This window comes from Carcharodon carcharias, chromosome 3 (assembly GCF_017639515.1).
Source record: "Carcharodon carcharias isolate sCarCar2 chromosome 3, sCarCar2.pri, whole genome shotgun sequence".
Lineage (NCBI taxonomy): Eukaryota > Metazoa > Chordata > Chondrichthyes > Lamniformes > Lamnidae > Carcharodon > Carcharodon carcharias.
In genome coordinates this window covers 156504490-156529040 of record NC_054469.1, presented here as the reverse complement: position 1 = coordinate 156529040, position 24551 = coordinate 156504490, and the positions used below count along the sequence as shown (strand labels likewise).

General features: G+C 42.5%; 2 protein-coding genes across 4 annotated transcripts in view; one reads left to right on the top strand and one right to left on the bottom strand.

Annotated features, from left to right (window-relative positions):
* Window positions 1-1702, bottom strand: part of ngly1 (N-glycanase 1) — a 62511-nt gene extending 60809 nt beyond the window's left edge. Inside the window, exon 1 of the mRNA XM_041185071.1 lies at window positions 1452-1702. Coding sequence (XP_041041005.1) covers window positions 1452-1549 — 98 coding nt within the window. The 5' untranslated portion in view covers window positions 1550-1702. The remainder of the gene's footprint in view (window positions 1-1451) is intronic.
* The window catches only part of oxsm (3-oxoacyl-ACP synthase, mitochondrial), a 35159-nt gene continuing 11679 nt past the window's right edge, over window positions 1072-24551 (top strand). The window contains exons 1-2 of one of the 3 annotated variants that reach the window (XM_041185074.1): window positions 1072-1101; window positions 10689-11758. In XM_041185074.1, coding sequence (XP_041041008.1) covers window positions 10776-11758 — 983 coding nt within the window. In that variant the 5' untranslated portion in view covers window positions 1072-1101; window positions 10689-10775. Of the gene's footprint in view, window positions 1102-1844; window positions 2091-10688; window positions 11759-24551 lie in introns of those variants that run through there. The other 2 variants (XM_041185073.1, XM_041185072.1) reach the window with 2 other exon arrangements.

Sequence of the window (24551 nt, the reverse complement as noted above, 5' to 3'; positions counted from 1 at the left end):
GTGGACCAGGGTGTCCCGGAGGGAACGATCCCTGTGGAAAGCCGCCGGGGGGGGGGGGGTGTGGAGGTGAAGGGAAGATGTGTTTGGTGATGGCATCATGCTGGAGTTGGTGGAAATGGCAGAGGATGATCCACATCTTCCCTTCACCACCCCGGCGGCATTCCGCAGGGATCGTTCCCTCTGGGACACCCTGGTCCACTCCTCCATCACCCCCTACACCTCAAACCCCTCCCCCGGCACCTTTCCATGCAACCGCAGAAGGTGCAACACCTGCCCATTTACTTCCCCTCTCCTCACCGTCCAAGGGTCCAAACACTCCTTTCAAGTGAAGCAGCATTTCACTTGCACTTCCCTCAATTTAGTCTACTGCATTCGTTGCTCCCAATGTGGTTTCCTATACATTGGAGAGACCAAACACAGACTGTGTGACCGCTTTGCAGAACACCTTTGGTCTGTCCGCAAGCATTACCCAGACCTACCTGTCGCTTGCCATTTCAACACTCCACCCTGCTCTCATGCCCATATGTCCGTCCTTGGCCTGCCGCATTGTTCCAGTGAAGCTCAACGCAAACTGGAGGAACAGTCTTCCGACTAGGCACTTTACAGCCTCCCAGACTGAATATTGAGTTCAACAATTTTAGATCATGAGCTCTCTCCTCCATCCCCACCTCCTTTCCGATCCCCCCTTTTTCCCAATAATTTATATAGATTTTTCTTTTCCCACCTATTTCCATTATTTTTAAATGTATTTCCATCCATTGTTTTATCTCTACCTTTTAGCCTTTTTCGATTCCTTCACCCCTACCCCACCCTCACTAGGGCTATCTGTACCTTGCTTGTCCTGCTTTCTACCCTTAATTAGCACATTCCTTTAGATAATATCACCACCGTCAACATCTCTTTGTCCTCAAGTCTGTGACATCTTTTGGTTATCTCCACCTATCAATGGCCCTCTATCCAGCTCTACCTGTTCCACCCCCTTAAACCAGCTTATATTTCACCTCTCTTCTATTTTTACTTAGTTCTGTAGGGTCATTCGGACTCGAAACGTTAACGGTGTTCCTCTCCGCAGATGCTGCCAGACCTGCTGAGTTTTTCCAGGTAATTTTGTTTTTGTTTTGGATTTCCAGCATCCGCAGTTTTTTGCTTTTATCTTTATGTATTTGAAGACAAATTAGTTTGTGGAGTTATGGGGAAAAAGCTGCGATGAGAGGTTAAATTGAACATTTCTTTCAAAGAGCCAGCACTGGCACGACAGGCGAATTCGTGTATTTATGACGCAGTTAGTATTTTGGGGGCTGAATTGACGCACCCAGACGAACAAAGTGGAAACTTCAACCTTTAATAAACTTTCCCCACCCACCGCGCCCGGAGCTTTGTACCGATCTGAGCGGAGCCGGCGGCTGAATGCCCCCCTCTTCCACCTCTTAACATCCGGGCCGAGTCCTTACCTCAGGATGTTGTCGGCATATCTCAGCAGCAGCTCCGAGGCGTCCAAGAAGATCCGCTCCGGGTTCTGACTCAGCTCGGTCACAGCCGCCGACACCATGGCGGGTGGGCGGGCCGGTTGTGCCGAGGGCGGATCAGACACGGGCCGAGCCGGCAGGCTCCGGGCGCTTTAACTCTCCTTCCTTGGAGAACCGCAGTTCCGGGTCCCACTCACACCGACGCACAGTCAGCACACGATCCGCAATTTAGAAAAACGAAACACTAAGAATTTATCGGATTACTCAATGACACTAACAAAATCTCCGCACTTTATCATCCAAATAGTTCCAGTAAATCTTATGATTGGGGGGGTGCTGTGGTGGGAAGATGAGTATTTTCCAGAAGATGACGACGCGACCTTTCAAACGCCGTTCTTGACAGTGTTGGTCGCTGCTCTTTGGCACTGGGAGCCGACTCTGACTCCGCCCACGCATGATGTCACGACGGGGGTGGAATTCGTTGGTTCTGTCGAAGGGTCATGAGGACTCGAAACGTCAACTCTTTTCTTCTCCGCCGATGCTGCCAGACCTGCTGAGTTTTTCCAGGTAATTCTGTTTTTGTTGTGGAATTCGTTGACTCGCGCCTGCGCTTTCTGGCTCTCGGTAAGTGTCACCCTTTGTAATGGAAGGTGATGGGCCTGAAATATTAATTCTGATTCTCTCTTTATATTTCATTCTCTCCCCGTGTTTATATTTCATCCAAAGGACAGTTCCTCATTAATCTTATTTATCTCATTAACTAAAGATGGTGATGCTGATCCAGTCCCTTAATCAACTCTTTTCTAACCCCATTTCCTTATTTATTGGGATGGCCGTTCGCCCGTTTTTTAGCCGGTCCAGCCACTGTTCAGTACCGGATTAGGGCTACAATGAAAGAATCATTTAAAGAGGCATGGACCTAAAATAATTCAGCAAAATACGTGAGCCTGAAAGACAATGAGTAACCATGAATATGGGAGGATGGTGGCGTAATGGTAATGTAATTGGACTAATAATCCAGAGGCCCAGTTCTAGGGTCAAATCCCACATGGCCGCTTTGTTTGAGTTAAAGTTCAATTAATAAGTCTGGAATATAAAGTTAGTCTCGGCAATGGTGACCATGACATCTATCAGTTCAGTGAGGCAAGGGAGGAGATAGCAGGGGCACTGGCAATTTTCAACACCTCTCTGGCCACAAGGAGAGGTGTCAGAGAACTGGAGGAGAGCCAATGTGGTTATTCACCATTATTCAAGAAGGGAGGAAGGGATAAACCAGAGAACTACAGGCCAGTCAGTCTAACCTCAGTGGTGGGGAACCTATTGGAAGCAATTCTGAGGTACAGGATTAATCTACACTTAGAGGGGCAGGGATTAATCAAGGATAGTTAGTATGATTTTGTTAAAGGGAGGTCATATCTGACCAATTTGATAGAATTTTCCAAAGAGCTGACCAGATGAGGGCAATGAATTTGAAATAGTCTACTTGGACTTCAGCAAGGCTTTTAATAAGGTTCCGCATAGGAGACTGATAACGAAGGTAAGAGCCCATGGGATACAAGGCAATTTGGCAAATTGGATCCAGAATTGGCTGAGTGGCAAGAAGCAGAGGGTGATGGTCGAGGAGTGTTTTTGTGACTGGATGCCTGTGTCCAGTGGAGTTCCACAGGCATCGGTTTTGGTTCCTTTACTGCTTGTGGTATAGATAAACGATTTAGACTTGATTGTAGGAGGGTTATCAGCAAGTTCACGGATGACATGAAAATTGGTGGGGTGGTAAATAGTGAGGAGGATAGCCTTAGATTACAGGAGAATATAGACAGGCTGGTCAGATGGGCTGATCAATGGCAAATGGAATTTAATCTGGATAATTGTGAGGTAATGCACTTGGGCAGGACAAACAAGGCACGGGAATACACGATGAATGGTAGGACCCTGGGGAGTACCGAGGATCAGAGGGATCTTGGTAACCGGTCCGTTAATGTAGACAGGTAGATAAGGTGGTTAAGAAGGCATGTAGGATACATGCCTTTATTAGCCGAGGCACAGAATATAAGAGCAGAGAGGTTGTGCTGGAACTGTATAAAACGCTGGTTAGGACACAGCTAGAGTATTGTGTGCAGTTCTGGAATCCGCGTTATAGGAAGGATGTGTTTGTACTAGAGAGAGTGCAGAGGAAGTTTACCAGGATGTTGCCCGGGCTGGAGAGTTTTAGTTATGAGGAGAGATGGGATAGACTGGGGTTATTTTCCCTGGAGCAGAGGAGATTGAGGGGGGACATGATTGAGGTGTATAAAATTATGATAGGGTAGATAGGGTAGACAGGAAAGAACTTTTCCCCTTGGTGGAGGGATCAATGACCAGGGGGCATAGATTTAAGGTAAGAGGCATGAGCTTTAGAGGGGATGTGAGGAAGAATTTTTTCACCCAGAGGGTGGTGGGAATCTGGAACTCATTGCCTGAAAGGGTGGTAGAGGCAGAAACCCCCAAAACATTTAAGAAGTATTTGGATATGTACTTGTGATGCCATAGCATACAAGGCTATGGGCCTAGTGTTGGAAAATGAGATTAGAATAGTTAGGTACTTGTTTGACCAGCGCAGACTTGATGGGCCGAAGGGCCTTTTTCTGTGCTGTAGACCTCTATGACTCTATCACCAACTGTTGTACAAACCCTAAATGGTTCACTAATGTTCTTTAGGGAAGGGAAACTGCCATTCTTACCTGGCATGGCCTACGTGTGACTCCAGGACCACACCAATGTGATAGACTCTGAACTGTCCCCTGAAATGGACTAGCAAGCCACTCAGTTCAAGGGCAATTAGGCCATTAACAGTGAGAGAGTGCAAGAGGAGCGGCAGGGGCATTAACAGTGAGAAAGTATGAGAAGCAGCATGGCCATTAACAGTGAGGGAGCAACGGGGCCATTTTTAGTGAGAGAGTGTGAAAAGAGTGAAAGACCATTAAAGAGCACAGCGAGAGAGGTGAGAGACCATTAAAAAGCACAGAGAGCAGTGGGTTGGTGAGTATTTCTAGTCTTTAAAGTAGAAGTAAGTTGTTTAGTTTGTGTTTGGGTCTCTAGTCTGGTTTTCTTTTCTATTTTTCTCAAAAATAGCTTAAGTATAGGATCAAAGGGGGAAAAATGATAAAAAGGCAAAATTAATGCCAAAGAGCAGCCAACACCGCCAAAAGCGGCGTTTGAACGGTCACTTCAACATCTTTTGGAATGTCCCCTCCTCCCCCCAATCCTAGGATTTACTGGAAATATTTGGATGATAAAGTGCGGAGACACTTAAATACATGTGGTATTCAGAACAAAATAAATGAATTAATGGTACAAATAAAAGTTAATGGGTATGATCTTATTACCATAACGGAGATTACAAGGAGATCAAAGCTGGGAACTAAGTATTTAGGGGCAATTGACTTTTCAAAAGGACAGGCAAGAAGGAAAGGGTGGTGGGGTAGCTTTATTAGTATGAGATGGAATAAGTACAATAGCAAGAAATGATCTTGGATCGGAAGATGTAGAATCCATATAGGTGAAGGTAAGAAATAACAAGGGGAAGAAGACACTGGTGGGAGTAGTCTATAGGCCTCCTAACAGTAGCTATACCATGGGACAGAAAAAGTCGGGAGATAATGAGGGCATGTAAAAAAGTCAGTACATTAATCATGGATGACTTTAATCTTCATGTAGATTGGGAAAATCAATTTGGCAGAGGTAACCACAGGCAAGAATTCATAGAATGTATTCGGGACAGTTTCTTAGGACAATATGTTGTGGATCCAACCAGGGATCAGGCTATTTTGGATCTGGTAATGTGTAATGAGGCAGGTTTAATAAATGATCTGAGTAAAAGAACCCATAGGAAACAATGACCATAACATGGTATTTAGCATTCATTTTGAGAGTGAGAAATTTGGGTGGAAGCAACTGTGTAAAACTTAAGTAAGGGTAGTTACAAAGGAATGAGGGCAGAGTTGGCTGGAGTTTTTTTTAAATTCATTTGTGGGCGTTGCTGGCTAGCATTTATTGCACATCCCTAGTTGCCCTTGTTCAGAGGACATTTTTTGTTAAGAGTCAACCATACTGCTGTGGGCCTGCAGTCACATGTATGCCAGACCAGGTGAGGATGGCAGATTTCCTTCCCTAAAGAGCACCTGTGAACCAACAATCAACAACGGTGCTCAACATTAGACTTTTAATTTGAGATATTTTATTGAATTCAAAATCCACCATCATCTGCCATGGTGGGATTTGAACCCTGGTCCCTAGAGCATTAAACTTGATCTCTGGATTATAAGTTCAATGACAATACCACTACACCACCAGGAGTTTAGCAGAAAATGCACTTGATGAACAATGATAGATGTTTAAGAAAACAGTTCATGACTCACAACAAAAATATATCCCAGTGAGAAAGAAGGATTCTAGGAAGGGGATAAACCAACCATGGTTAACCAAGGAAGTTAAGGATAGTATCAAATTGAAAGAAAAAGCATACAATGTGGCAAAGGTTAGTGGTAAGCTGGAGGATTGGGAAAGTTTTAAAAACCAACAAAAGATGACCAAAAAAAATAAAGAGGGAGAAAATAAACTTTGAGGGTAAACCAGCAAGTAATATAAAAATGGACAGTAAGAGCTTCTTTAAATATATGAAAAGGAAGAGAGAGGCCAAAGTGAACATAGGCCCCTTAGAAAACAAGGCTAGGGAAATAATAATGGGGAATCAGGAAATGGCAGAGGAGTTGAATAAATATTTTGCATCAGTCTTCACGGCATAAGGTACTAATAGCATTCCAAAAATACTAACTGATCAAGGGGCAAAAGGTTGGGGGGGTGGGGAGGGGGGAGCGGTTGGGGGGGAGAGGAAATAAATTCAAAACTATCACTAGAGAAAAAATACTAGGGAAACTAATTGGGTTAAAGGCCAATAAGTCCCTTGGACCTGATGGTTTGCACCCTAGGATATTAAAGGAAGTAGCTACACAAATAGTGGATGCACTGGAGGTAATCATCCAAGAATCCTTAGATTCTGGAGAAGTTCCAGAAGATAGGCAAACTGCCAATGTAACACCCTTTTTCAAAAAGGGAGGGAGACAAAAAAACAGGTAACTATGGGCCAGTTAGCTTAACATCCATCATTGAGAAAATGTTAGAGTCTGTTATAAAAGACGTAATAGCAGAGCAGAAATGCATAATCTAATCAAGCAGAGTCAGCATGGTTTCATGAAGGGGAAATCATGCCTGCCAAATTTATTAGAATTCTTTGAAGAGGTAACAAGCAGGATAGATAAAAGCGAACTAGTAAATGTAATATATTTGGATTTCCAAAAGGTATTGTTAAGGTATCGCACATAAGTCTATTTAATAAGGTAAGAGCTCCTGGTTTTGGGGGTAGTATATTAGCACATATAGAGGATTGGCTAACTAATAGAAGATAGAGAGTTAGGATAAGGGGGGCATTTTCAGGATGGCAACCTGAAACTAGTGGAGTGCCAGAGGGATCAGTGCTGGGGCCTCAGTTATTTACAATATATATTAATGACTTGGATGAGGGACATGAATGTACTATCATCAAGTTTGCGGATGACACAAAAATAGGTGGGAAGGCAAGTGGTGAGGATGACACAAGGAGTCTACAGAAGGATATAGGACAGGTTAAGCGAGTGGGCAAAAACTTGGCACCTGGAATATAATGTGGAAAAATGAGTTTATGGATTTTGGCTGGAAGAATAGAGCTAAATATTATTTAAATGGCGAAGTACTGCAGAAAGCTACGGCATGGAGGAATCTGTGAGTCTTTGTGTATGAATCCCAAAAAGCTAACGTACAAGTTCAGTAAGTAATAAGGAAGGCAAATGAAATGTTGGCCTTTATTTCAAAGGGAATGCAGTATAAAAATAGGCAAGTTTTGCTAAAGCTATAGAAGCCATCGTTAGACCACACCTAGAATACTGTGAACAGTTTTGGTCCCCTTATCTAAGGAAAGATATACTGTCATTGGAGGCAGTACAGAGAAAGTTGACTAGGTTGATCCCAGGTATGGAGGAATTTTCTTTTGAGGAGAGGTTGAGTAGGTTGGGCCTGTGCTCATTGGAGTTTAGAAGAGAGGCCACCTTATTGAAACATACATGGGGGCTTGACAGGGTAGATGCTGAGAGTTTATTTCCCCTTGTGGGAGATTCTAGAACCAGAGGGCATAATCTCAGAGTAAGGGGTTGCCCATTTAAAACATAGATGAGGAGGAATTTCTTCTCTCAGAGGGTAGTGAATCTGTGGAATTCTTTACCACAGAGATTTGTAGAAGCTAGGTTGTTAATTATATTCAAGGCTGCGATAGACAGACTTTTGATCAGTAAGGTAATCAAGGGCTATGGGTAAAGGACAGGAAAGTGGAATTGAGGATTATCAGATCAACAATGATCTCATTGAACGGTGGAGCAGACTCGATGGGCTGAATGGCCTACTTCTGCTCCTATTGTCTTATGGATGAACAACAAATGCTGGCTGTTCTCATCAACGTATGTCACTTGAAATTGAGCCAAAGCATGCGTAAAAACAGGTGATTCTGGTGCATTTTCTAGTTGTGGACTTGCGGAAGATTGAAAGGCCCATGATGATGGTATTGTCCCCCTGTGCCACAGCACTGCTGGAGTCTGGTGTCCAGTGTTGGCCTCCTGCAGTGGCCACCCTGTTGTATAGTCAACTTGATTTGACCAAGCTTCAGTATGTTTTGGTTAAAAATTGACAACATATGTAATGATTCCTTAGTTGTAGTACAAGAAACACAATTAAAGGTGAAATAGTATAGATTGTATTCTTACTATTAGCCTGTAGTTACCAATTGAGCAATTTGCTTCGAGGATATATTTTAATGTATAAATTCACATACAGCTGATTAAGTTTTATTTAACTGATTCTGCAATCAGCATGAGCCCTAAATAATTATTCTAGATAATATCTATATCTATTATATATTGACATGATATAAATATTTATTTCCTATCTATATATACAATTTTATTTCCTGTGTAAACTTTTCTCATTATAAATTCCTACGTCCACACTAATAATGGTAGCTGCTTTTGTAAATGTGCATCGCATCGTAATTACACCCTCCATGCAATAATGGCATTGTGGCAACTCTGTCTTCTATCTCTGAATTGGGCTCTATGTCAGGGTAACATCACTGCTGCAACCAAATCCAACTTCTCTGTTTTAAAATTTGCTGTTATCATCATGAATAACATAAAACCAATGTATTGTACAAACTGTAGACACAATGTTTGACTTTAAAATAAGGACTGAATTATGCCTATACCTCAGTCACCTCTCTGAAACTCTTTACCTGAAGATTACATCTCCTAGATGTCTGAAATAATAGTTTAAGCAAAATGCAAAATAACTTTGACATTTTGTAATAACATGATCATCCATTGTGCTGCCTGATGCAGAAAGTCTCAAAAGGCTGAACATTGGAGAATGGGTGATAGATTAGGATGTCTTAGCCAACAGTATGGAGAATCAAAAGTTAATGACGCACAGTCACAGAGAAGATCACTTGTGATATTGACCAATATGCTCTTGGTGACTTTTGCCAAACGACAGGAATTCAAACAGGGAATTCTGGGGGAGTTGGAAGGTAATAACATTTTTATAACTTCAGAGACTTTAGAAATGTGATGGTTCTGATGCCTGAGCATTGAATCCAATTTGTATGTCAGGAAACCTAGGGGCAAGAAAGGGGCAGTTGAAAGTGGAGGGCATCAAGCGATCAGGATATCGGTTCCATGGAAGAGCTAAGCCTAGAAGGCAGCGGAGGGAGATGAAAGAGAAACTTCAGTGATAAGTGATTTGAAATAGTGGGAGACTGGGGCATGGGGGTGTAGAATAACAACAGTCTCACAGATGATCAAAATCTTGCAGTTGTCGAATGCCATATACTCATCATACCTGTTGTTGGAAGTGAGTGCAGATGAGCAGAGGAATTGGGTTTTAAGAAGTGGTTTGTGATGGAGTAAGGAGACTGACAGTTGTCATGCCTTCCAAGATGACCTTGGAGTAATAGGCAAGGAGATTGAGACACAGGTTCAATCACCACTCTGCTTAATTCCCTATTTTGACTCGTTTGCTTAAAGAGAAGGAAAATAAAGTGCAGTCATAAATGTTGAACACCACGCAGTGATTGGTCAAGAATGAGATGTTCAAAGGCTTGCGAATACGTCAGCCACAACTGATGTGGCCAGGAGATGGAATATTGAAGCATACTGGTCCCTTCCTTCTAAAATTAGAGTTTTACAATATATTTATTGAAGAAATGATTTATTAAAATTTAAAAGAAATAGCATATTGGTATAATTATTAGAACTCACTGACATATTTATCCTGAAAAATATGTTTACAGTTCTCTAAATTGGGAGTTAAAGGATAAGATTTTAACTCACTTAAAACCCATTCACTTACACAGTTAAAATCTGACCCAAAATGGTCATTTAAAAAAAGACAAGCAGGAGATAGACTGACTGAAGTTACTTCTTTTGTGGTTGCAACAAATGATTTCAAATTGTTACGAATATTAGACTGTCCTGATTGATTTGCATTAATAATGGCACAATACATATCTGATAAAGGCATGTAATAACAGTACATATGAGTTTTAAACTAAATCCAAGCCGAGTAGGACAGCATGTTATGCATTCTTTCATGGAATTATAGGGCATAACATCACACCACTGATTTGCTATATAGCATGATCTTGTTAGGAACGGGTATTGAATTGAGATAAGGGTACTGACCTCACATCATCAAAGCAAAATCAAAGAGTGAGTTGCTAAGCTGTTTGTCTATCCCCAAACAGTTGGCTCAAGTCAATATTGAGGGGGGCAGAGGTGCAGAACATTTGGCTACCCACTAATTTTTGCTAGGAATGTTGAAACACAAACCTTGGGAAATAGAGTTGAATGAAAAATAAATGCAGAACAATCAGAAGTACTTTATGTAATATTGTTTTTAAATGTGTCTTTATTTCAGTTTTAGATTATATCTAGCTGAATTTACGGCCTTTTTGAAGAGTTATATCAGTTTAAAATGGAATGAAATACCATATTGTGGTTAGTTAAACATTATTGCCAAAAGAATGCATTTTGTCCTCTAGAAAAGTTACAGCACAAAGATTTGAAAACCAATTTTTCATGAAGAATGTCTGTTTTCCTCTTTCAGATGTGTTTTAGGATTTTCCTGTGCATCTTCACTGTTCAAGGTGAAACCAAGTGCATTTTCCTTCTAAAGTAGTGAAGATCTGGTAATATGTTACCACAAGGGAAGAAGCTGCTCATGAAGATTTTCCGGTTTCAGCTGTTCAATCTCAAGCATACAAGGGCAAATTTGAACACACGAAGTTTCACGACCATGTCCCTTCCAAAACATCTAAGACGAGTTGTCATTACTGGAATTGGCTTAGTATCTCCACTTGGAGTTGGCACTCAACTCACATGGGACCGAATCTTGAAAGGAGAGAGTGGTATTATATCTTTAGATGCGAGTCAATACAGAGACTTGCCTTGTATGATAGCTGCCTGTGTGCCTCGTGGTGATGGGGAAGGAGAGTTCAATGAAGAAAAGTTTGTTTCAAAATCTGAAGCAAAGTCTATGTCAACTGCAACAATAATGGCAATAGGAGCAGCAAATCTTGCTTTCAAAGATGCTGCCTGGTACCCACAGTCTGAAAAGGACCAGGTCACCACTGGTGTCGCTATTGGTATGGGTATGGTCCCACTTAATGAAATTAGCAACACTGCTGCAATATTTACAACCAAAGGTTATAAAAAAGTGAGTCCTTTTTTTGTTCCCAGAATTCTTCCCAATATGCCAGCTGGACAGATCAGTATTAAGTATAACCTTAAAGGCCCAAATCATGCAGTATCGACTGCCTGTACCACAGGAACGCATGCTATTGGGGATGCTTCAAGATTTATCCTCCACGGAGATGCGGAGGTGATGCTGGCAGGTGGAACCGAGGCTTCAGTTAACCCCTTATCTATTACAGGCTTTGCAAGAGCACATGCTCTCTGCACTAGCTGCAATGCTACCCCCAAACTGGCTTCACGTCCATTCCACCCTGACAGAGAAGGGTTTGTAATTGGAGAGGGGGCATCAGTGCTGCTACTGGAGGAATATACACATGCTGTAACAAGAGGAGCACGAATCTATGCAGAAATACTAGGTTATGGACTCTCTGGGGATGCCTGTCATATAACTGCTCCCAGCGCTGGAGGAGATGGGGCAATTAGGTAAATATTGATGTTCTGATGAAGGATACAAATAAATTTATCAGGATCAGAAGTCGAAGTACCAAACTGCAGGTTTGGAAACTGGAAATTTGAAATACTCTCAATTTCTCAGCAGATAGGATTTAGGATATATGGATATGAATCAAAGTGATTGATTTATGGATGAAATTGTGGAAGTTGATTCCCAAAGTACAAGTAAAAATTCCAGAATCCATGTGGAAAAGAAGCAGAATTTGACCTACTGAATTACTTTGAATCAGTGGCCTGAAAAATTGGGTGTAAAGTTCTGTAGGGATTCTCCTGTTTGCATGATATCACTTCAGTGTGAGATCATGGAAAACTCAGGAAAATTACATAATCAACATTACACTGGGTTTCTGTGGCTCTTCTGCTCAAATTACTGCAGACAATCAGTAGAAATGCCCCTGTTCTTTTAAATATCCTAGAGTGCAGGTTTGGGGTTTTCCATTATGATACCCTAGGATAATGACAGAGGTTCAAGTTAGGAGGAAAGACTGGAGAAACCTGGGCTTTCCTGCTTGGAAGTGTGGCATGTGAAAGATGATCTTATAGAAGTACATAAGATAGTGAATAATATAGAAAAGATAAATGCAGAACATTATTTCAAACTAATTATTAATATTAGGGCAAGTAGATCCAAGGTCAAAACTGAGAAAAGAAATTTAGCACTGATGTCAGTAAGTTGTTGACACACGGAGCGATCAACAAGTGGAAAGCGCTTCTGGATTGGGGAATTGAGGCAAAAAATGCTGAAATGTTTATAAAGAAATTGGGAGCCATAATAAGTAACTGTTGAATCTTTCTGGGCAGACAAATTAAGATGAGTCACATTTCCTTCTTTGTGTATATCTACCTTGTGAGTCCTCACCTGAGATTAGGACCTTGATATACGCAACAATTTGCATTTTCATAGCATCTTTCATGTAACAGCATGTCCAAAGGAAGGTGAGGTAGCCTGACTAGGAAGAGAGAGAAAATTTAGAGATGTGAATGATGACATGATCAAAGATGTAGGTGTTAAGGCGCTGTTGAAGGTGGGGAGAGATTAGCTCTTTGAGGGTTAAGCTTATAAAGAGGATTTGAGAAGAGTAGGGCCTGAAAGTTCTTCTATCAATAACAGTGTCGAACTGGAATGAATTGAGTTATTTACAGACTGATGTGAGATAGCACAGCAATAATCAAGCATGGTAGGGAGGTAAATTGAGTTGTCAGTGGACATATGGAAAAGATTCATTAACTGTGGCGATGGTTTCCAGATATGACCCTGCGGAGAATCCTAACAGGGGTTTTGGAGCCTTGAATATGACCTATTTGCTTTTTTTTCTAAACTGTAAAATAGGCTTTGATTGCCATATGTAACATGGATGTTATATTTATTACCTGAATATTCCAGTATTTGCAAGTTGTGGATGATATGTACATAATCACTCTATTTGAAGTGCTGAGGAAACATCCAGGGTGTAGCACCAGCCTTTTGATGTCTTTCACATCTTCTAATTGGGGGCATGTGGTCATATGATAGCTGGCATAAGAACAATTCTGGGGAAATTTCATACCCCTGGTGTGGGGATCGACAGGGAGGTGGGGCAGAAAGGGCCCCTGGATTATTGCTGGTGCCTGGAGAAGCAGAAGTGCTCCTCTGGATCTTCAAAGGCTCCTCACAAACAACAAAAAAAAAGCATTTAACATGGCCTCTTCTGTCAGTTTTGCTCTCTAAATTGCAATTAAAAAATAGCCATGAGAACATTGGGCTGTGATTTCTTGGACTCGAACTCAAGTTCTGTCGAAGGGTCATGAGGACTCGAAAAGTCAACTCTTTTCTTCTCCACCGATGCTGCCAGACCTGCTGAGTTTTTCCAGGTAATTCTGTTTTTGTTTTGTGATTTCTATGTTTTAATTAAGCACTGGTGTGTCTAGCAGAATGATGTGACCTGGGGCTGGTACTCAAACTTGACTGGTTTTAATCACTCCTACACATTCTGTTGCGGTTTAAAATTGACATCAATGATTTAATTAATTCAAACGTTGTACAATGGGCATTAAGGGCCTGAAATTGTACTCTTGATAAAACAGCCTGTCGGCTCTGCCCTAATGCAGAAGTTCACACGCTGCTCTCAAATTTATAGGATAGTTATACATATCTATCTGCTCAGCATTGCCCTGGGCAGAGATCCAGTCCAATGTAGCATACAAAGTTTTTGTCTATCTAATCCAAATTAAAGGGATGCATGTAATAAGGGTGTGTGGCAGCATATGAAGACAAATATTACAGTTCTATTAAGCTTCAAAACCCTGGAGCAGTGCTCTTTTGTCCATGGAACAGAAAATCTGGCAGAGATACAGAACCCACACTAAGATAATACACCTGAAACATTCCAGCATTTTCTGTTTATAATCTCTGATTCTCAGCATCTGCAATACTCTCCCTGGACCATGACCCCACCACTGAACATCAAGCCATTGTTTCCAGGACTGTCACTGACCTCATCTCCTCTGGAGATCTTCCTTCCACAGCTTCCAACCTGATAGTCGCCCAACCTCAGACGGCCTCCTTCTACCTCCTACCCAAAATCCACAAACAAGACTATCCTGGCAGACTGATCGTGTCAGCCTGTTCCTGCCCCACGGAACTAATTTCTCGCTATCTTGACTCCCTTCTCTTTCCCCTTGTCCAGTCCCTTCCCACCTACATCCGTGATTCCTAACCCTAATCCTAACCCTAACACTTTGCGTTACATTAACAATTTCCAGTTCCCTGGCCCCAACTGCCTCCTCTTCACCATGGACGTCCAATCCCTCTACATCTCCATACCCAACGGCGATGGTCTGGTGGCTCTACGCTTTTTCCTCGAACAGAGGCCCGAACAATCCCCATCTACCACTACTCTCCTCTGTCTGGCTGAACTTGTTCTCACACAGAACAGTTTCTCCTTTAACTCCTCTCACTTCCTCCAAATAAAAGGTATGGCTATGGGTACCCGCACGGGCTCCAGCTATGCCTGTCTCTTTATGGGGTATGTGGAACATTTCTTACTCCTATTAGTCCTGCTCCGGCCCCCTCCCACAACTCTTTTTCCAGTACATTGATGATTACTTCGGTGCTGCTTCATGCTCTCGTCGGGACCTGGAAAAATTTATTAATTTTGCTTCCAATCTCCACCCCTCCATTTTCACATGGTCCATCTCTGACACTTCCCTTACCTTCCTTGACCTCTCGGTCTCAATTTCTGGTGATAGACTGTCCACCAATATCCATTACAAGCCTACCGACTCCCACAGCTACCTCATCTACAGCTCCTCATACCCCGCTTCCTGTAAGGACACCATCCCATTCTTTCAGTTCCTTTGCCTCCATCACATCTATTCTGATGATGCCACTTTTTTCAAAAACAGTTCCTCTGACATGTTCTCCTTCTTCCTTAACCGAGGTTTTCCACCCACGGTGGTTGACAGGGCCCTCAACCGTGTTCAGCCCATCTCCCACGCATCCGCCCTCACGCCTTCTCCTCCCTCCCAGAAACATGATAGGGTGCCCCTTGTCCTCACTTATCACCCCACCAGCCTCCGCATTCAAAGGATCATCCTTCACCATTTCCGCCAACTCCAGCATGATGCCACCACCAAACACATCTTCCTTTCACCCCCCGGTGGCATTCCACAGGGATCGTTCCCTCCGTGACACCCTGGTCCACTACTCCATCACCCCCTACTCCTCAACCCCCTCCCATGGCACCTTCCCCTGCAACCGCAGAAGGTGCAACACCTGCCCCTTCACTTCCTCTCTCCTCACCGTCCAAAGTGCCCAAACACTCCTTTCAAGTGAAGCAGCATTTCACTTGCACTTCCCTCAACTTAGTCTACTGCATTCGTTACTCCCAATGGGGTTTCCTCTACATTGGAGAGACCAAACGCAGACTGTATGACCGCTTTGCAGAATACCTTTGGTCTGTCCGCAAGCATGACCCAGATCTCCCTGTCGCTTGCCATTTCAACACTTCACCCTGCTCTCTTGCCCACATGTCTGTCCTTGGCTTGCTGCATTGTTCCAGTGAAGTTCAACGCAAACTGGAGGAACAGTACCTCATCTTCCGACTAGGCACTTTACAGCCTTTCGGACTGAATATTGAGCCCAACAATTTTAGATCACGAGCTCTCTCCTCCATCCCCACCCCCTTTCCGTTTCTTCCCCCCTCCTTTTTGTTTTTTCCAATAAATTATATAGATTTTTCTTTTTTTCACCTATTTCCATTATTTTTAAATGTATTTAATTTGTCCCATTGTTTATCTCTACCTTTTAGCCTTTTTAGTATTCCTTCCCCCCACCACACCCCCACCCCCACTAGGTTTACCTGTACCTTGTTTGTCCTGTTTTCTACTCTTAATTAGCACATTCCTTAGATAATATCACCACCTTCAACACCTCTTTGTCCTTTTGTCTGTGACATCTTTTGGTTATCTCCACCTATCACTGGCCCTCTATCCAGCTCTACCTGTCCCACCCCCTTAAACCTGCTTATATTTCACCTCTCTTCTATTTTTACTTAGTTCTGTTGAAGGGTCATGAGAGCTCGAAATGTCAACTGTGATCTTCTCCGCTGATGCTGCCAGACTTGCTGAGTTTTTCCAGGTAGTTCTGTTTCTGTTTTTGTTCTGCAATATTTTGTTCTGGCATATTGCTTTGTTGCTCATGCAAATTTCTCTGTATGTGACACAATTCTTGAACTTAAGGCTAGCAAGAGAATGAGCGTGTAGAGGACACAACCTGTTGCATTGCCACAAATCTTTTCCTGCAAGACCTCCACCCCAATAATTAGAAGGGCCAGCTCCCCATGGCAAGTGAAGCAGTGCCGATTGACTGGTTCACAAATTTTCTCTTATTAGTCAAGGACAGCCTTCTTTAAAAACAGGCACTTTCAGTATAATGATGTAACATGAAATGCACCCCATTAAGCAGCTGACATTTCATTTGGTGTGGAATGTGAGTACAGAATCTATGTGCAATAGAGACTGCAGTCCCAACAACCCCATTCTCATTTAGGTAATTTAGCTGTGGTTACTGAAAGAGTTTGGGTTTGAGAAAACACTGAGAAAACTTGTCTATGAATTCTTAATGCATTCATATTATATTCCTCTGTCTGGTATTTTAGCAGGCAATATCCTTTTATAATGTGATGCCAATTACATCAGGTGACCTTATTGAATGGCAGAGCAGGCTTGAGGGGCCGAGTGGCTTACTCCTGCTCCTAATTCGTATGTTCAAATATTAGGTGAAGGAATTCAAGCACAGTAAGCATTCATATGCTTAACTTTACACAGAATGAATTCAAGAGCTATGAGCTTAATGGTATGTAATTTACACACATTGGGGGTGAATTTCCAAAGTTTTTGATCTTTTTGTTTATTCATTCATTCGGTGTGAGTGTCACTGGCATGGTCAACCTTTATTGCCCATCCCAAATTGCTCTTGGGAATGTGGTAATGGGTTCCCCACTTGAACTGCTGCAGGTTTTGTGGCGAAGGTACCCAAAGTCCTGTTGGGTAGTGAGTTCCAGGATGTTGACCAGCAGTGATGAAGGTATAGCATTATATTTCAAAGTAAGGGATGGTTAGTGACTTAAAGGGGAACTGGCAAGGGATGGTGTTCCCTTGTATCTGCTGCCCTTGTTCTTCTAGGTTTAGGTGGTAGAGGTTGCAGGTTTAGAAGGTGCTGTCAAAAGAGCCTTGGTGAGTTGTTGCAGTTTATCTTCTAGGTGGAGGGAGTGACTGTTTTAAGGGGTTGGATGGGGTGCCAATCAAGCTTGCTGCTGTGCCCTGGATAGTGTTGGACTTCTTAAGTATTGTTGGAGCTGCATGCATCCAGGCTAGTGGAGAGCATTCCATCATATTCCTGACTTGTGCATTAGAGATGTTGGATAGGTTTTTGGAGAGTTATGAGGTAAATCATTCATCACACAATACCCAGTCTCTGACCTGCTCTTGCAGCCACAGTATATATATGGCTGCTCCAGTTAAGTCCCTGGTCAATGGTAACCCCCAGGATGTTGATAGTGGGGGATTTGACCATGGTAAGGCTATTGAACATCAAGGGGAGATGGTTATATTCTCTTCTGTTGGAGATAGTCATTACCGGGCACTTGTGTGGCATGAATGTTACTTGGTAGTTATTGGCTTAAATCTAAATGCTGCATGTGGACATTGACTGCTGTATTATCCAAGAAGTTAGAAATGGAACTGAAAACTATGCTTTAGCAGCAAATATCAATATTTGTGACCTTAAGATGGAGGAAAGATCATTGATGAAGTAGCTGAAGGTGTTTGGGCCTAGGACACTACTCTGAGGAACCTCCAGACAATGAAGATCTTTTTTCCTGATCCCCATTAACTTCAATTTGCCACCGGCTCCTTGATGCCACACTTGGTCATATGCTGCCTTGATGTCAAATTGAGTCACTCACACCCAACCACTGCAATTCAGTTCTTTTGTCCATATTTGAACCAAGGTTGTGGTGAGGCCCAGAGTCAAGTGACGGAATGCAAACTGAGCATCCGCGAGTAGATTATTTCTGAATAGTGATAGCACTGTTGACAATCCCTGCCATCTGTTTGTTTGATGAGTGAGAGTAGGTTGATGGAGCGGTAATTGGTAATTGAATATGTGGACAGGACATGACTGGGCAATTTTGCACTTTGTCAGGTAGATGCTATTGTTATAGATATACTGGAACAGCTTTGCCAGAGGTGTGGCTATTTCTGGAAAACAGGCCTTCAGCACTGTTGCTGGGCAGTTGTTGGATCTCAGCCTTTCCTGCATCCACTCAACAGCTAGTGGAAACTGGCAGAAGAGCCATTTTGTAAAGATATAAGCATGGTTCCCACCCTTTTTCTGGGGTTTCCATGGAGGAAAACCTTTGTGGATATTCACGCTTGTTATCTTTATAACCTAACTCTTGTTGGAACTCATTAATCAACGCAGCACCATCTGCCTTTGCTGGGAATCTTCTATATATTCATTAGTTTGAGCAGGAAAAATGTCTTGAGTTCTGTATCACTTGTACTGACATAACCTAAATAATTGGAGCATGGAGTTCTCTGATTGGAGAAATTGGAAACAGCTAAATGACAACACAAGAAAAGAGTTCATGATTAATATTTGGAAAGTAGTGATTACGTTATTGGAATTTAGTTTCTCTGTGATTGTATGGAGCCATCCTGTCTGAAGTGTAACATCTATCAAACAAGCAAGTTGTCCAGATGGGTTCAAGTATGATTTAATAACACTGATCCCAAATGATTTAAGTGGTCAGTGTGTAATGTTCTCTCCTTCTAATGAGAGCTTTTGGAGAGCAGCTGACATTTTAAATCAGTTGCTGCTTACTGAGATCAACCTGCATATGCATGTGAATATGCAGACTGCCAGTTCAGAGGAAGATTAATCACCTCTGTCCAGTGAGTTGCTTTAATTAGTGTTAAATACAAAGTTCAGTTAGAGCTGGTTAGCACTGATTACTGTTTATTACTGATCATTGAAACCGCTTCACCGGGCAGTTGAATAAGCTGAGATGGGGAATTTTCTGTGAGTTATCTCAGTTCACATATCAGCTTTTCCTCAGAGATGTATTCAAATTTTTGGAACAGCTACAATAACAACTTGCATTTATATAGTACCTTTAGTGCAGTATAAGTCTTCACAGGAACATTATCAAACAAAATTTGACACCAAGCCACGTGAGACATTAGGGCAGATGTCCAAAACTTGTTTAAGGAGCATCGAAATGGAGGACAAAGGGTCAAGATATGGAGAGATTTAAGGAGGAAATTCCAAAGCTTAGGGCCTCAATGGTTGAAGGCACGGCTGCCAATGGTGAAGCAATTATAATCGGGGATTCACAAGAGGCCAGAATTAAAGGGGTGCAGATGCCTCCACCATCGTTCCAGTGGGTCAAACTGCATTCACCGGGTTCCACCCCTTATCTATTTAGTCGTAGCCAGCAAACTAACAGCAGTGACTATGATTAGCCTTACTGTACCTCTGATGTCCCCCAAGAACTAACTGCGCACCTTGCCAAATTGTTCTAGTACAACTGGAACACAGGCTTTTATTTGACAATGTGGACAATTGTCCAAGTATGTCCCGTCCACAAAAAAAGTACAGACCTAAACTTGCCAATTATTGCCCTATCAGTCTACTCTCCATCATCAGCAAATAGATGGAAGGTGTCGTTGATAGTGCTATCAAGAGGCACCTGCTCAGCAACAACCTGTTCAACAATGTTGCACCAGACCTGCTCGGTCCCAGACCTCATTCCAGCCTTGGTCCAAACATCGACAAAGAACAGAATTCAAGAGATAAGAGTTGACATCAAGGCAGTATTCGACAGACTGTAGCATCAAGGAGCCTTAGCAAAACTGGAGTCAATGGGAATCGGGGAGAAAACTCTCCGCTGGTTGGAGTCATACCCAGCACAAAGGAAGATGGCTGTGGTTGTTGGAGTTCAATCACCTCAGTCCTGAAACATTGCTGCATGGGTTCCTCAGGGTAGCATCCTGGTCCCAACCATCTTCAGCTGTTTGATCAATGATCTTTCCTCCATCATAGGGCCAGAAGTGAAGATATTTGCTGATAATTTCAAAATTTTCAGCACCATTCGTGATGTCTCAGATACTGAAGCAGTCCATGTCCATATGCAGCATGACTTGGACAACATTCAGTGGCATCTAGGAGCCCTAGCGAAATTGCATTTAATGGAAATCAGGAGAAAACTATACTGCTTGGAGACCTAGCACAAAGCAAGATGGTTGTGGTCTTTGGGAATTCAGCCCAATAATTTTGCCGCAGGGATACCTCACGATAGTGTCCTAGGCTCAACCAACTTCAGTTGCTTCATCAATTAGCTTTCCTCCAACATAAGGCCTGAAGTGGATATGTTTGCTGATGATTGCACAATGTTTAGTACCATTCTCAACTCCTATACTGAACCAGTCTCTGCCCACAAGCAACAAGACCTGTACAATTATCAGGCTTAGACTGATAATTGGCAAGTAATATTCATGCCACAAGTGCCGGGCAATGACCATCTCCAAAAAGAGAGAACCTAACCATCTCCTCTTGAGATTGACTAACATTACCATTGCTGAATCTCCCACCATCACGAAGGTTACCATTGACCAGAAAGTCAATTAGACCAGCCATATAAATACTGCAGCTACAAGGAAGGCCAAAGGCTTGGAATTCTGTGGTGGGTAACTCGCCTCCTGATTCCCCAAATCCTGTCCAACATCGACAAGGCATAAGTAAGCAGTGCGATGGAATACTCTCCACTTGCCTGGATGTGTGTAGCTTTAACAACAGTCAACAAGCTTGACACCAGCCAAGACAAAGCAGTCTGCTTGATTGGCATCACAGCCACCACCTTAAATATTTATTCCCTCCACTATCACTGACATACAGTGGCTGCAGTATGTACCATCTAGAAGCAACTCAACAGTGGTTCTTCGGCACCTTCCAAACCAATACGGACAGGAGACAAATGGGAATACCACCACCTGTAAATTCCCCTTCAAGTCACTCGCCATCTGGACTTGGAACAGTATAATTTCTTCACTGTTGCAATGGAGTAAGTCAGTGAGGAGAGAAATCGGCCTAAGTGAGACAGAGACCGAGTGAGTATATTTGGGAATTTTGTTCAAAGTGGTAATTCGGTGCAGAAGAGAAAGGAGGACCTTTAGGTAAGGTTTACTGAAGAAGTGCAATTCAGAGTAGAGTGCTGGGAGTTGTAATTAAAGGAGTTAGGGAAGGAAGAGAAGGAGGGGTTCTTTTGCTTTCTGCTTTCTAGCTTTCTCAGCCTTCAGGAAGTGGTCGTACTCTGCTACAGGAGAAGAAGCTAGTTATTTGGTGAGTATCTGGTAAGTGACTAAGGTTTATTCTGTTCCTACGGTTCAAAGTAGTCTAGCAACTGGTAGTAAGGTTAATAAAATATATATAAAAACAAAAATAAAATATATAATTGAATGATAATTAATTAGAACATATTAAGGATGTCAGGGCAGGTGATCTGTCACAGCTGCAGCATGTGGGAGCTCCTGGATGCCAGTTTGATCCAGGACAAACACATCTGCAGTAAATGTTTGAAGTTTGAGCAGCTTCAGCTCAGGGTTTATGAGCTGGAGGCTGAACTACAGACACTGCAAAGCATCAGGGAGGGGAAAAGTTACTGGTACCAGGAGGCAGTCACACCTCTTAGGACAGGGTCTTCTGATTTGGTCAGGGACAGGAGAGTGTGATGGCGAGTGAGGCAGGTAAGGGGACTCAGAGGGCAGGAGCCTCTGCCTTTACAATTGTCCAAAAGGTTTCAGGTTTTTCTCAGCTTGTTTGGAAGGTGGGAGGGAGAGGGGTGGTGCTGCTGCAGGGTGGATGAGCTAACTGGCCATGGCACTGCGGTACGGGAAGCCATTCAAGTGGGGGGAGCAGAAAGGAATGTACTGGTAGTAGGGGATAGTATAGTCAGAGGGATTGACATCATTCTCTGCAGCAAAAAGTGTGAGTCCAGACTGTGTTGGTGCCAGGGTGTGGAACATCTGCTTGGGGCTGGAGAGGAATTTGCAGTGGGAGGGGGAGGACCCGGTCGTCGTGGTCCCTGTAGGTACCAACGACATAGGCAGGACAAAGAAGGAGGTCCTGTATCATCAGTTTGAGGACCTAGGCACCAAATTAAGAAGCAGAATCTCAAAGGTCATAATCTCTGGATTATTACATGAGCCATGTGCAAATTAGCACAGGACAAATCAGATTAGGGAGATGAATGTGTTACTTAAAGACTGGTGTGAGGGAATTGGGTTCCCGTTCGTGGGGCACTGGCACCAGTACTGGGGAAAGTGGAATATGTACCATTGGGATGGTCTACACTCGAACCATGTTGAGACTGGTGTTCTTGCAAGCCGCAGAACTAGGGAAGCAGAGAGGGTTTTAAACTAAATAGTGGGGGCAAGGGATCATTTTGGGAAGATGTGGTAAATCAAAGAGCAGAGACAAGACAAAAGAAAAAACTATTATTACAGGAAATGAAGAACAGACCATGAAAGGAAGAGATAGATTTGTACTCTCTAACAGTAAATCAACAGCTGAAACTAGAGGTTATAAAAGGAATAAGAGGATGAAACTAAAAGCTCTGTATATCAATGCACGTGGCATTCAAGACAGAACAGATGAACTGAAGCTCACACAGAAATAAATAATTACGATTTGATAGCCATTACAGAGACATGGCTGCAGGAGGATGTGGATTGGAACCTGAATATTGAAGGGTACAGGATATTTATGAAGGACAGGAAGCAAGGAAAAGGTAGAGGTGGTTCTGTTAGTTAATGATGGTATGAGCACAATAGAGAGGGATGACTTAAGTTCAGAAAACCAGGATGTGGAAACGGTTTTGGTAGAGATGAGAAATGATAAAGGTAAGAAGTCACTTGTGGGAATTGTGTACAGGGCCCCTAACAGTAACCACATGGTAGGGTTGAGCATAAAGGAAGAAATAATTGGAGCTTGTCAGAAAGGCACGGCGATAATCATGGGAGATTTTAATTTACATATAAACTGAAAAATTCAGATGGACAAAGATAGCCTGGATGAGGAGTACGTTGAATGTTTTCAAGATAGTTTCTTAGAGCAGCATATTCTGGAGCCAACCAGAGAGCAGAACTAGACCTACTATTCTGCAATGAGATGGGCGTAATTAATGATCTCATAGTGAAGGCATCCCTAGGTAGCAGCGACCATAATATGATTGAATTGTACATTCAGTTTGAGGGAGAGAGGAGTGAGTCTGGGACTAAGTTTTTAAACTTAAATAAGGGAAATATATGGGGCATGAAAGCTGAGCTGGCTAAAGTGAATTGGCAAATTAGGTTAAGTGGTAGGTCAATAGAGATGAAGTGGCTAATATTTAAGGGGATATTTCAAAATGCATAGAATTGATGCATTCCAACGAGTAAGAAAAAGTCCAAGGGACAGATTCATCATCCATGGTTAACTAGAAAGGTTAAACATAGCATCAAACATAAAGAAAAAGCATATAATTATGCAAAGACAATGTCAAAAGATTGAGCAGAATATAAGGCACAGCAAAAGTGACTAAAAGACTAATAAGGATGGAAAAATTAAGAGTACGAGAGAAAGCTAGCCAGAAATATAAAAACAGATAGTAAGAATTTTTATAAATATTTTAAAAAGAAAGGAGCTAACAAAGTGAGTGTTGGTCCTATAGAGAGTGAGACTGGAGAATTGATAATGGGAAACAAGGAGATGGCACATGAATTGAACAGGTATTTTGCATCAGTTTTCACTATAGAGGATACAAGTAACATCTCAGAAGCAGCTATAAACCAGGAAATGGAAGTGGAGAAGGCAGTCAGGAAAATTAGTCATCAGAAAAGTGGCATTGAATAAATTGTTGGCGCTGCAGGCTGACAAGAGCCCTGATCCCGATGGACTACATCTTAGGGTCTTAAAAGTAACATGAAATCTGTATTTCATCTACCCCCGATAACCCATCACCCCCTTGCTTACCAAGAATCTTATCTACCACTGCCCTAAAAATATTCAAAGACTCTACTTCTACCACCTTTTCAGGAAGAGAGTTCCAAAGACTCATGACCCTCTGAGTGAAAAAAATTTGCCTCATCTCTAAAGACCTAGGCAAAGAAACATGGTACCCTGAACAAGTTGATTCCAAGTGAGTTTTCTTCAGTCCTTTTAAGACAGCAGCTTGAGGCATAG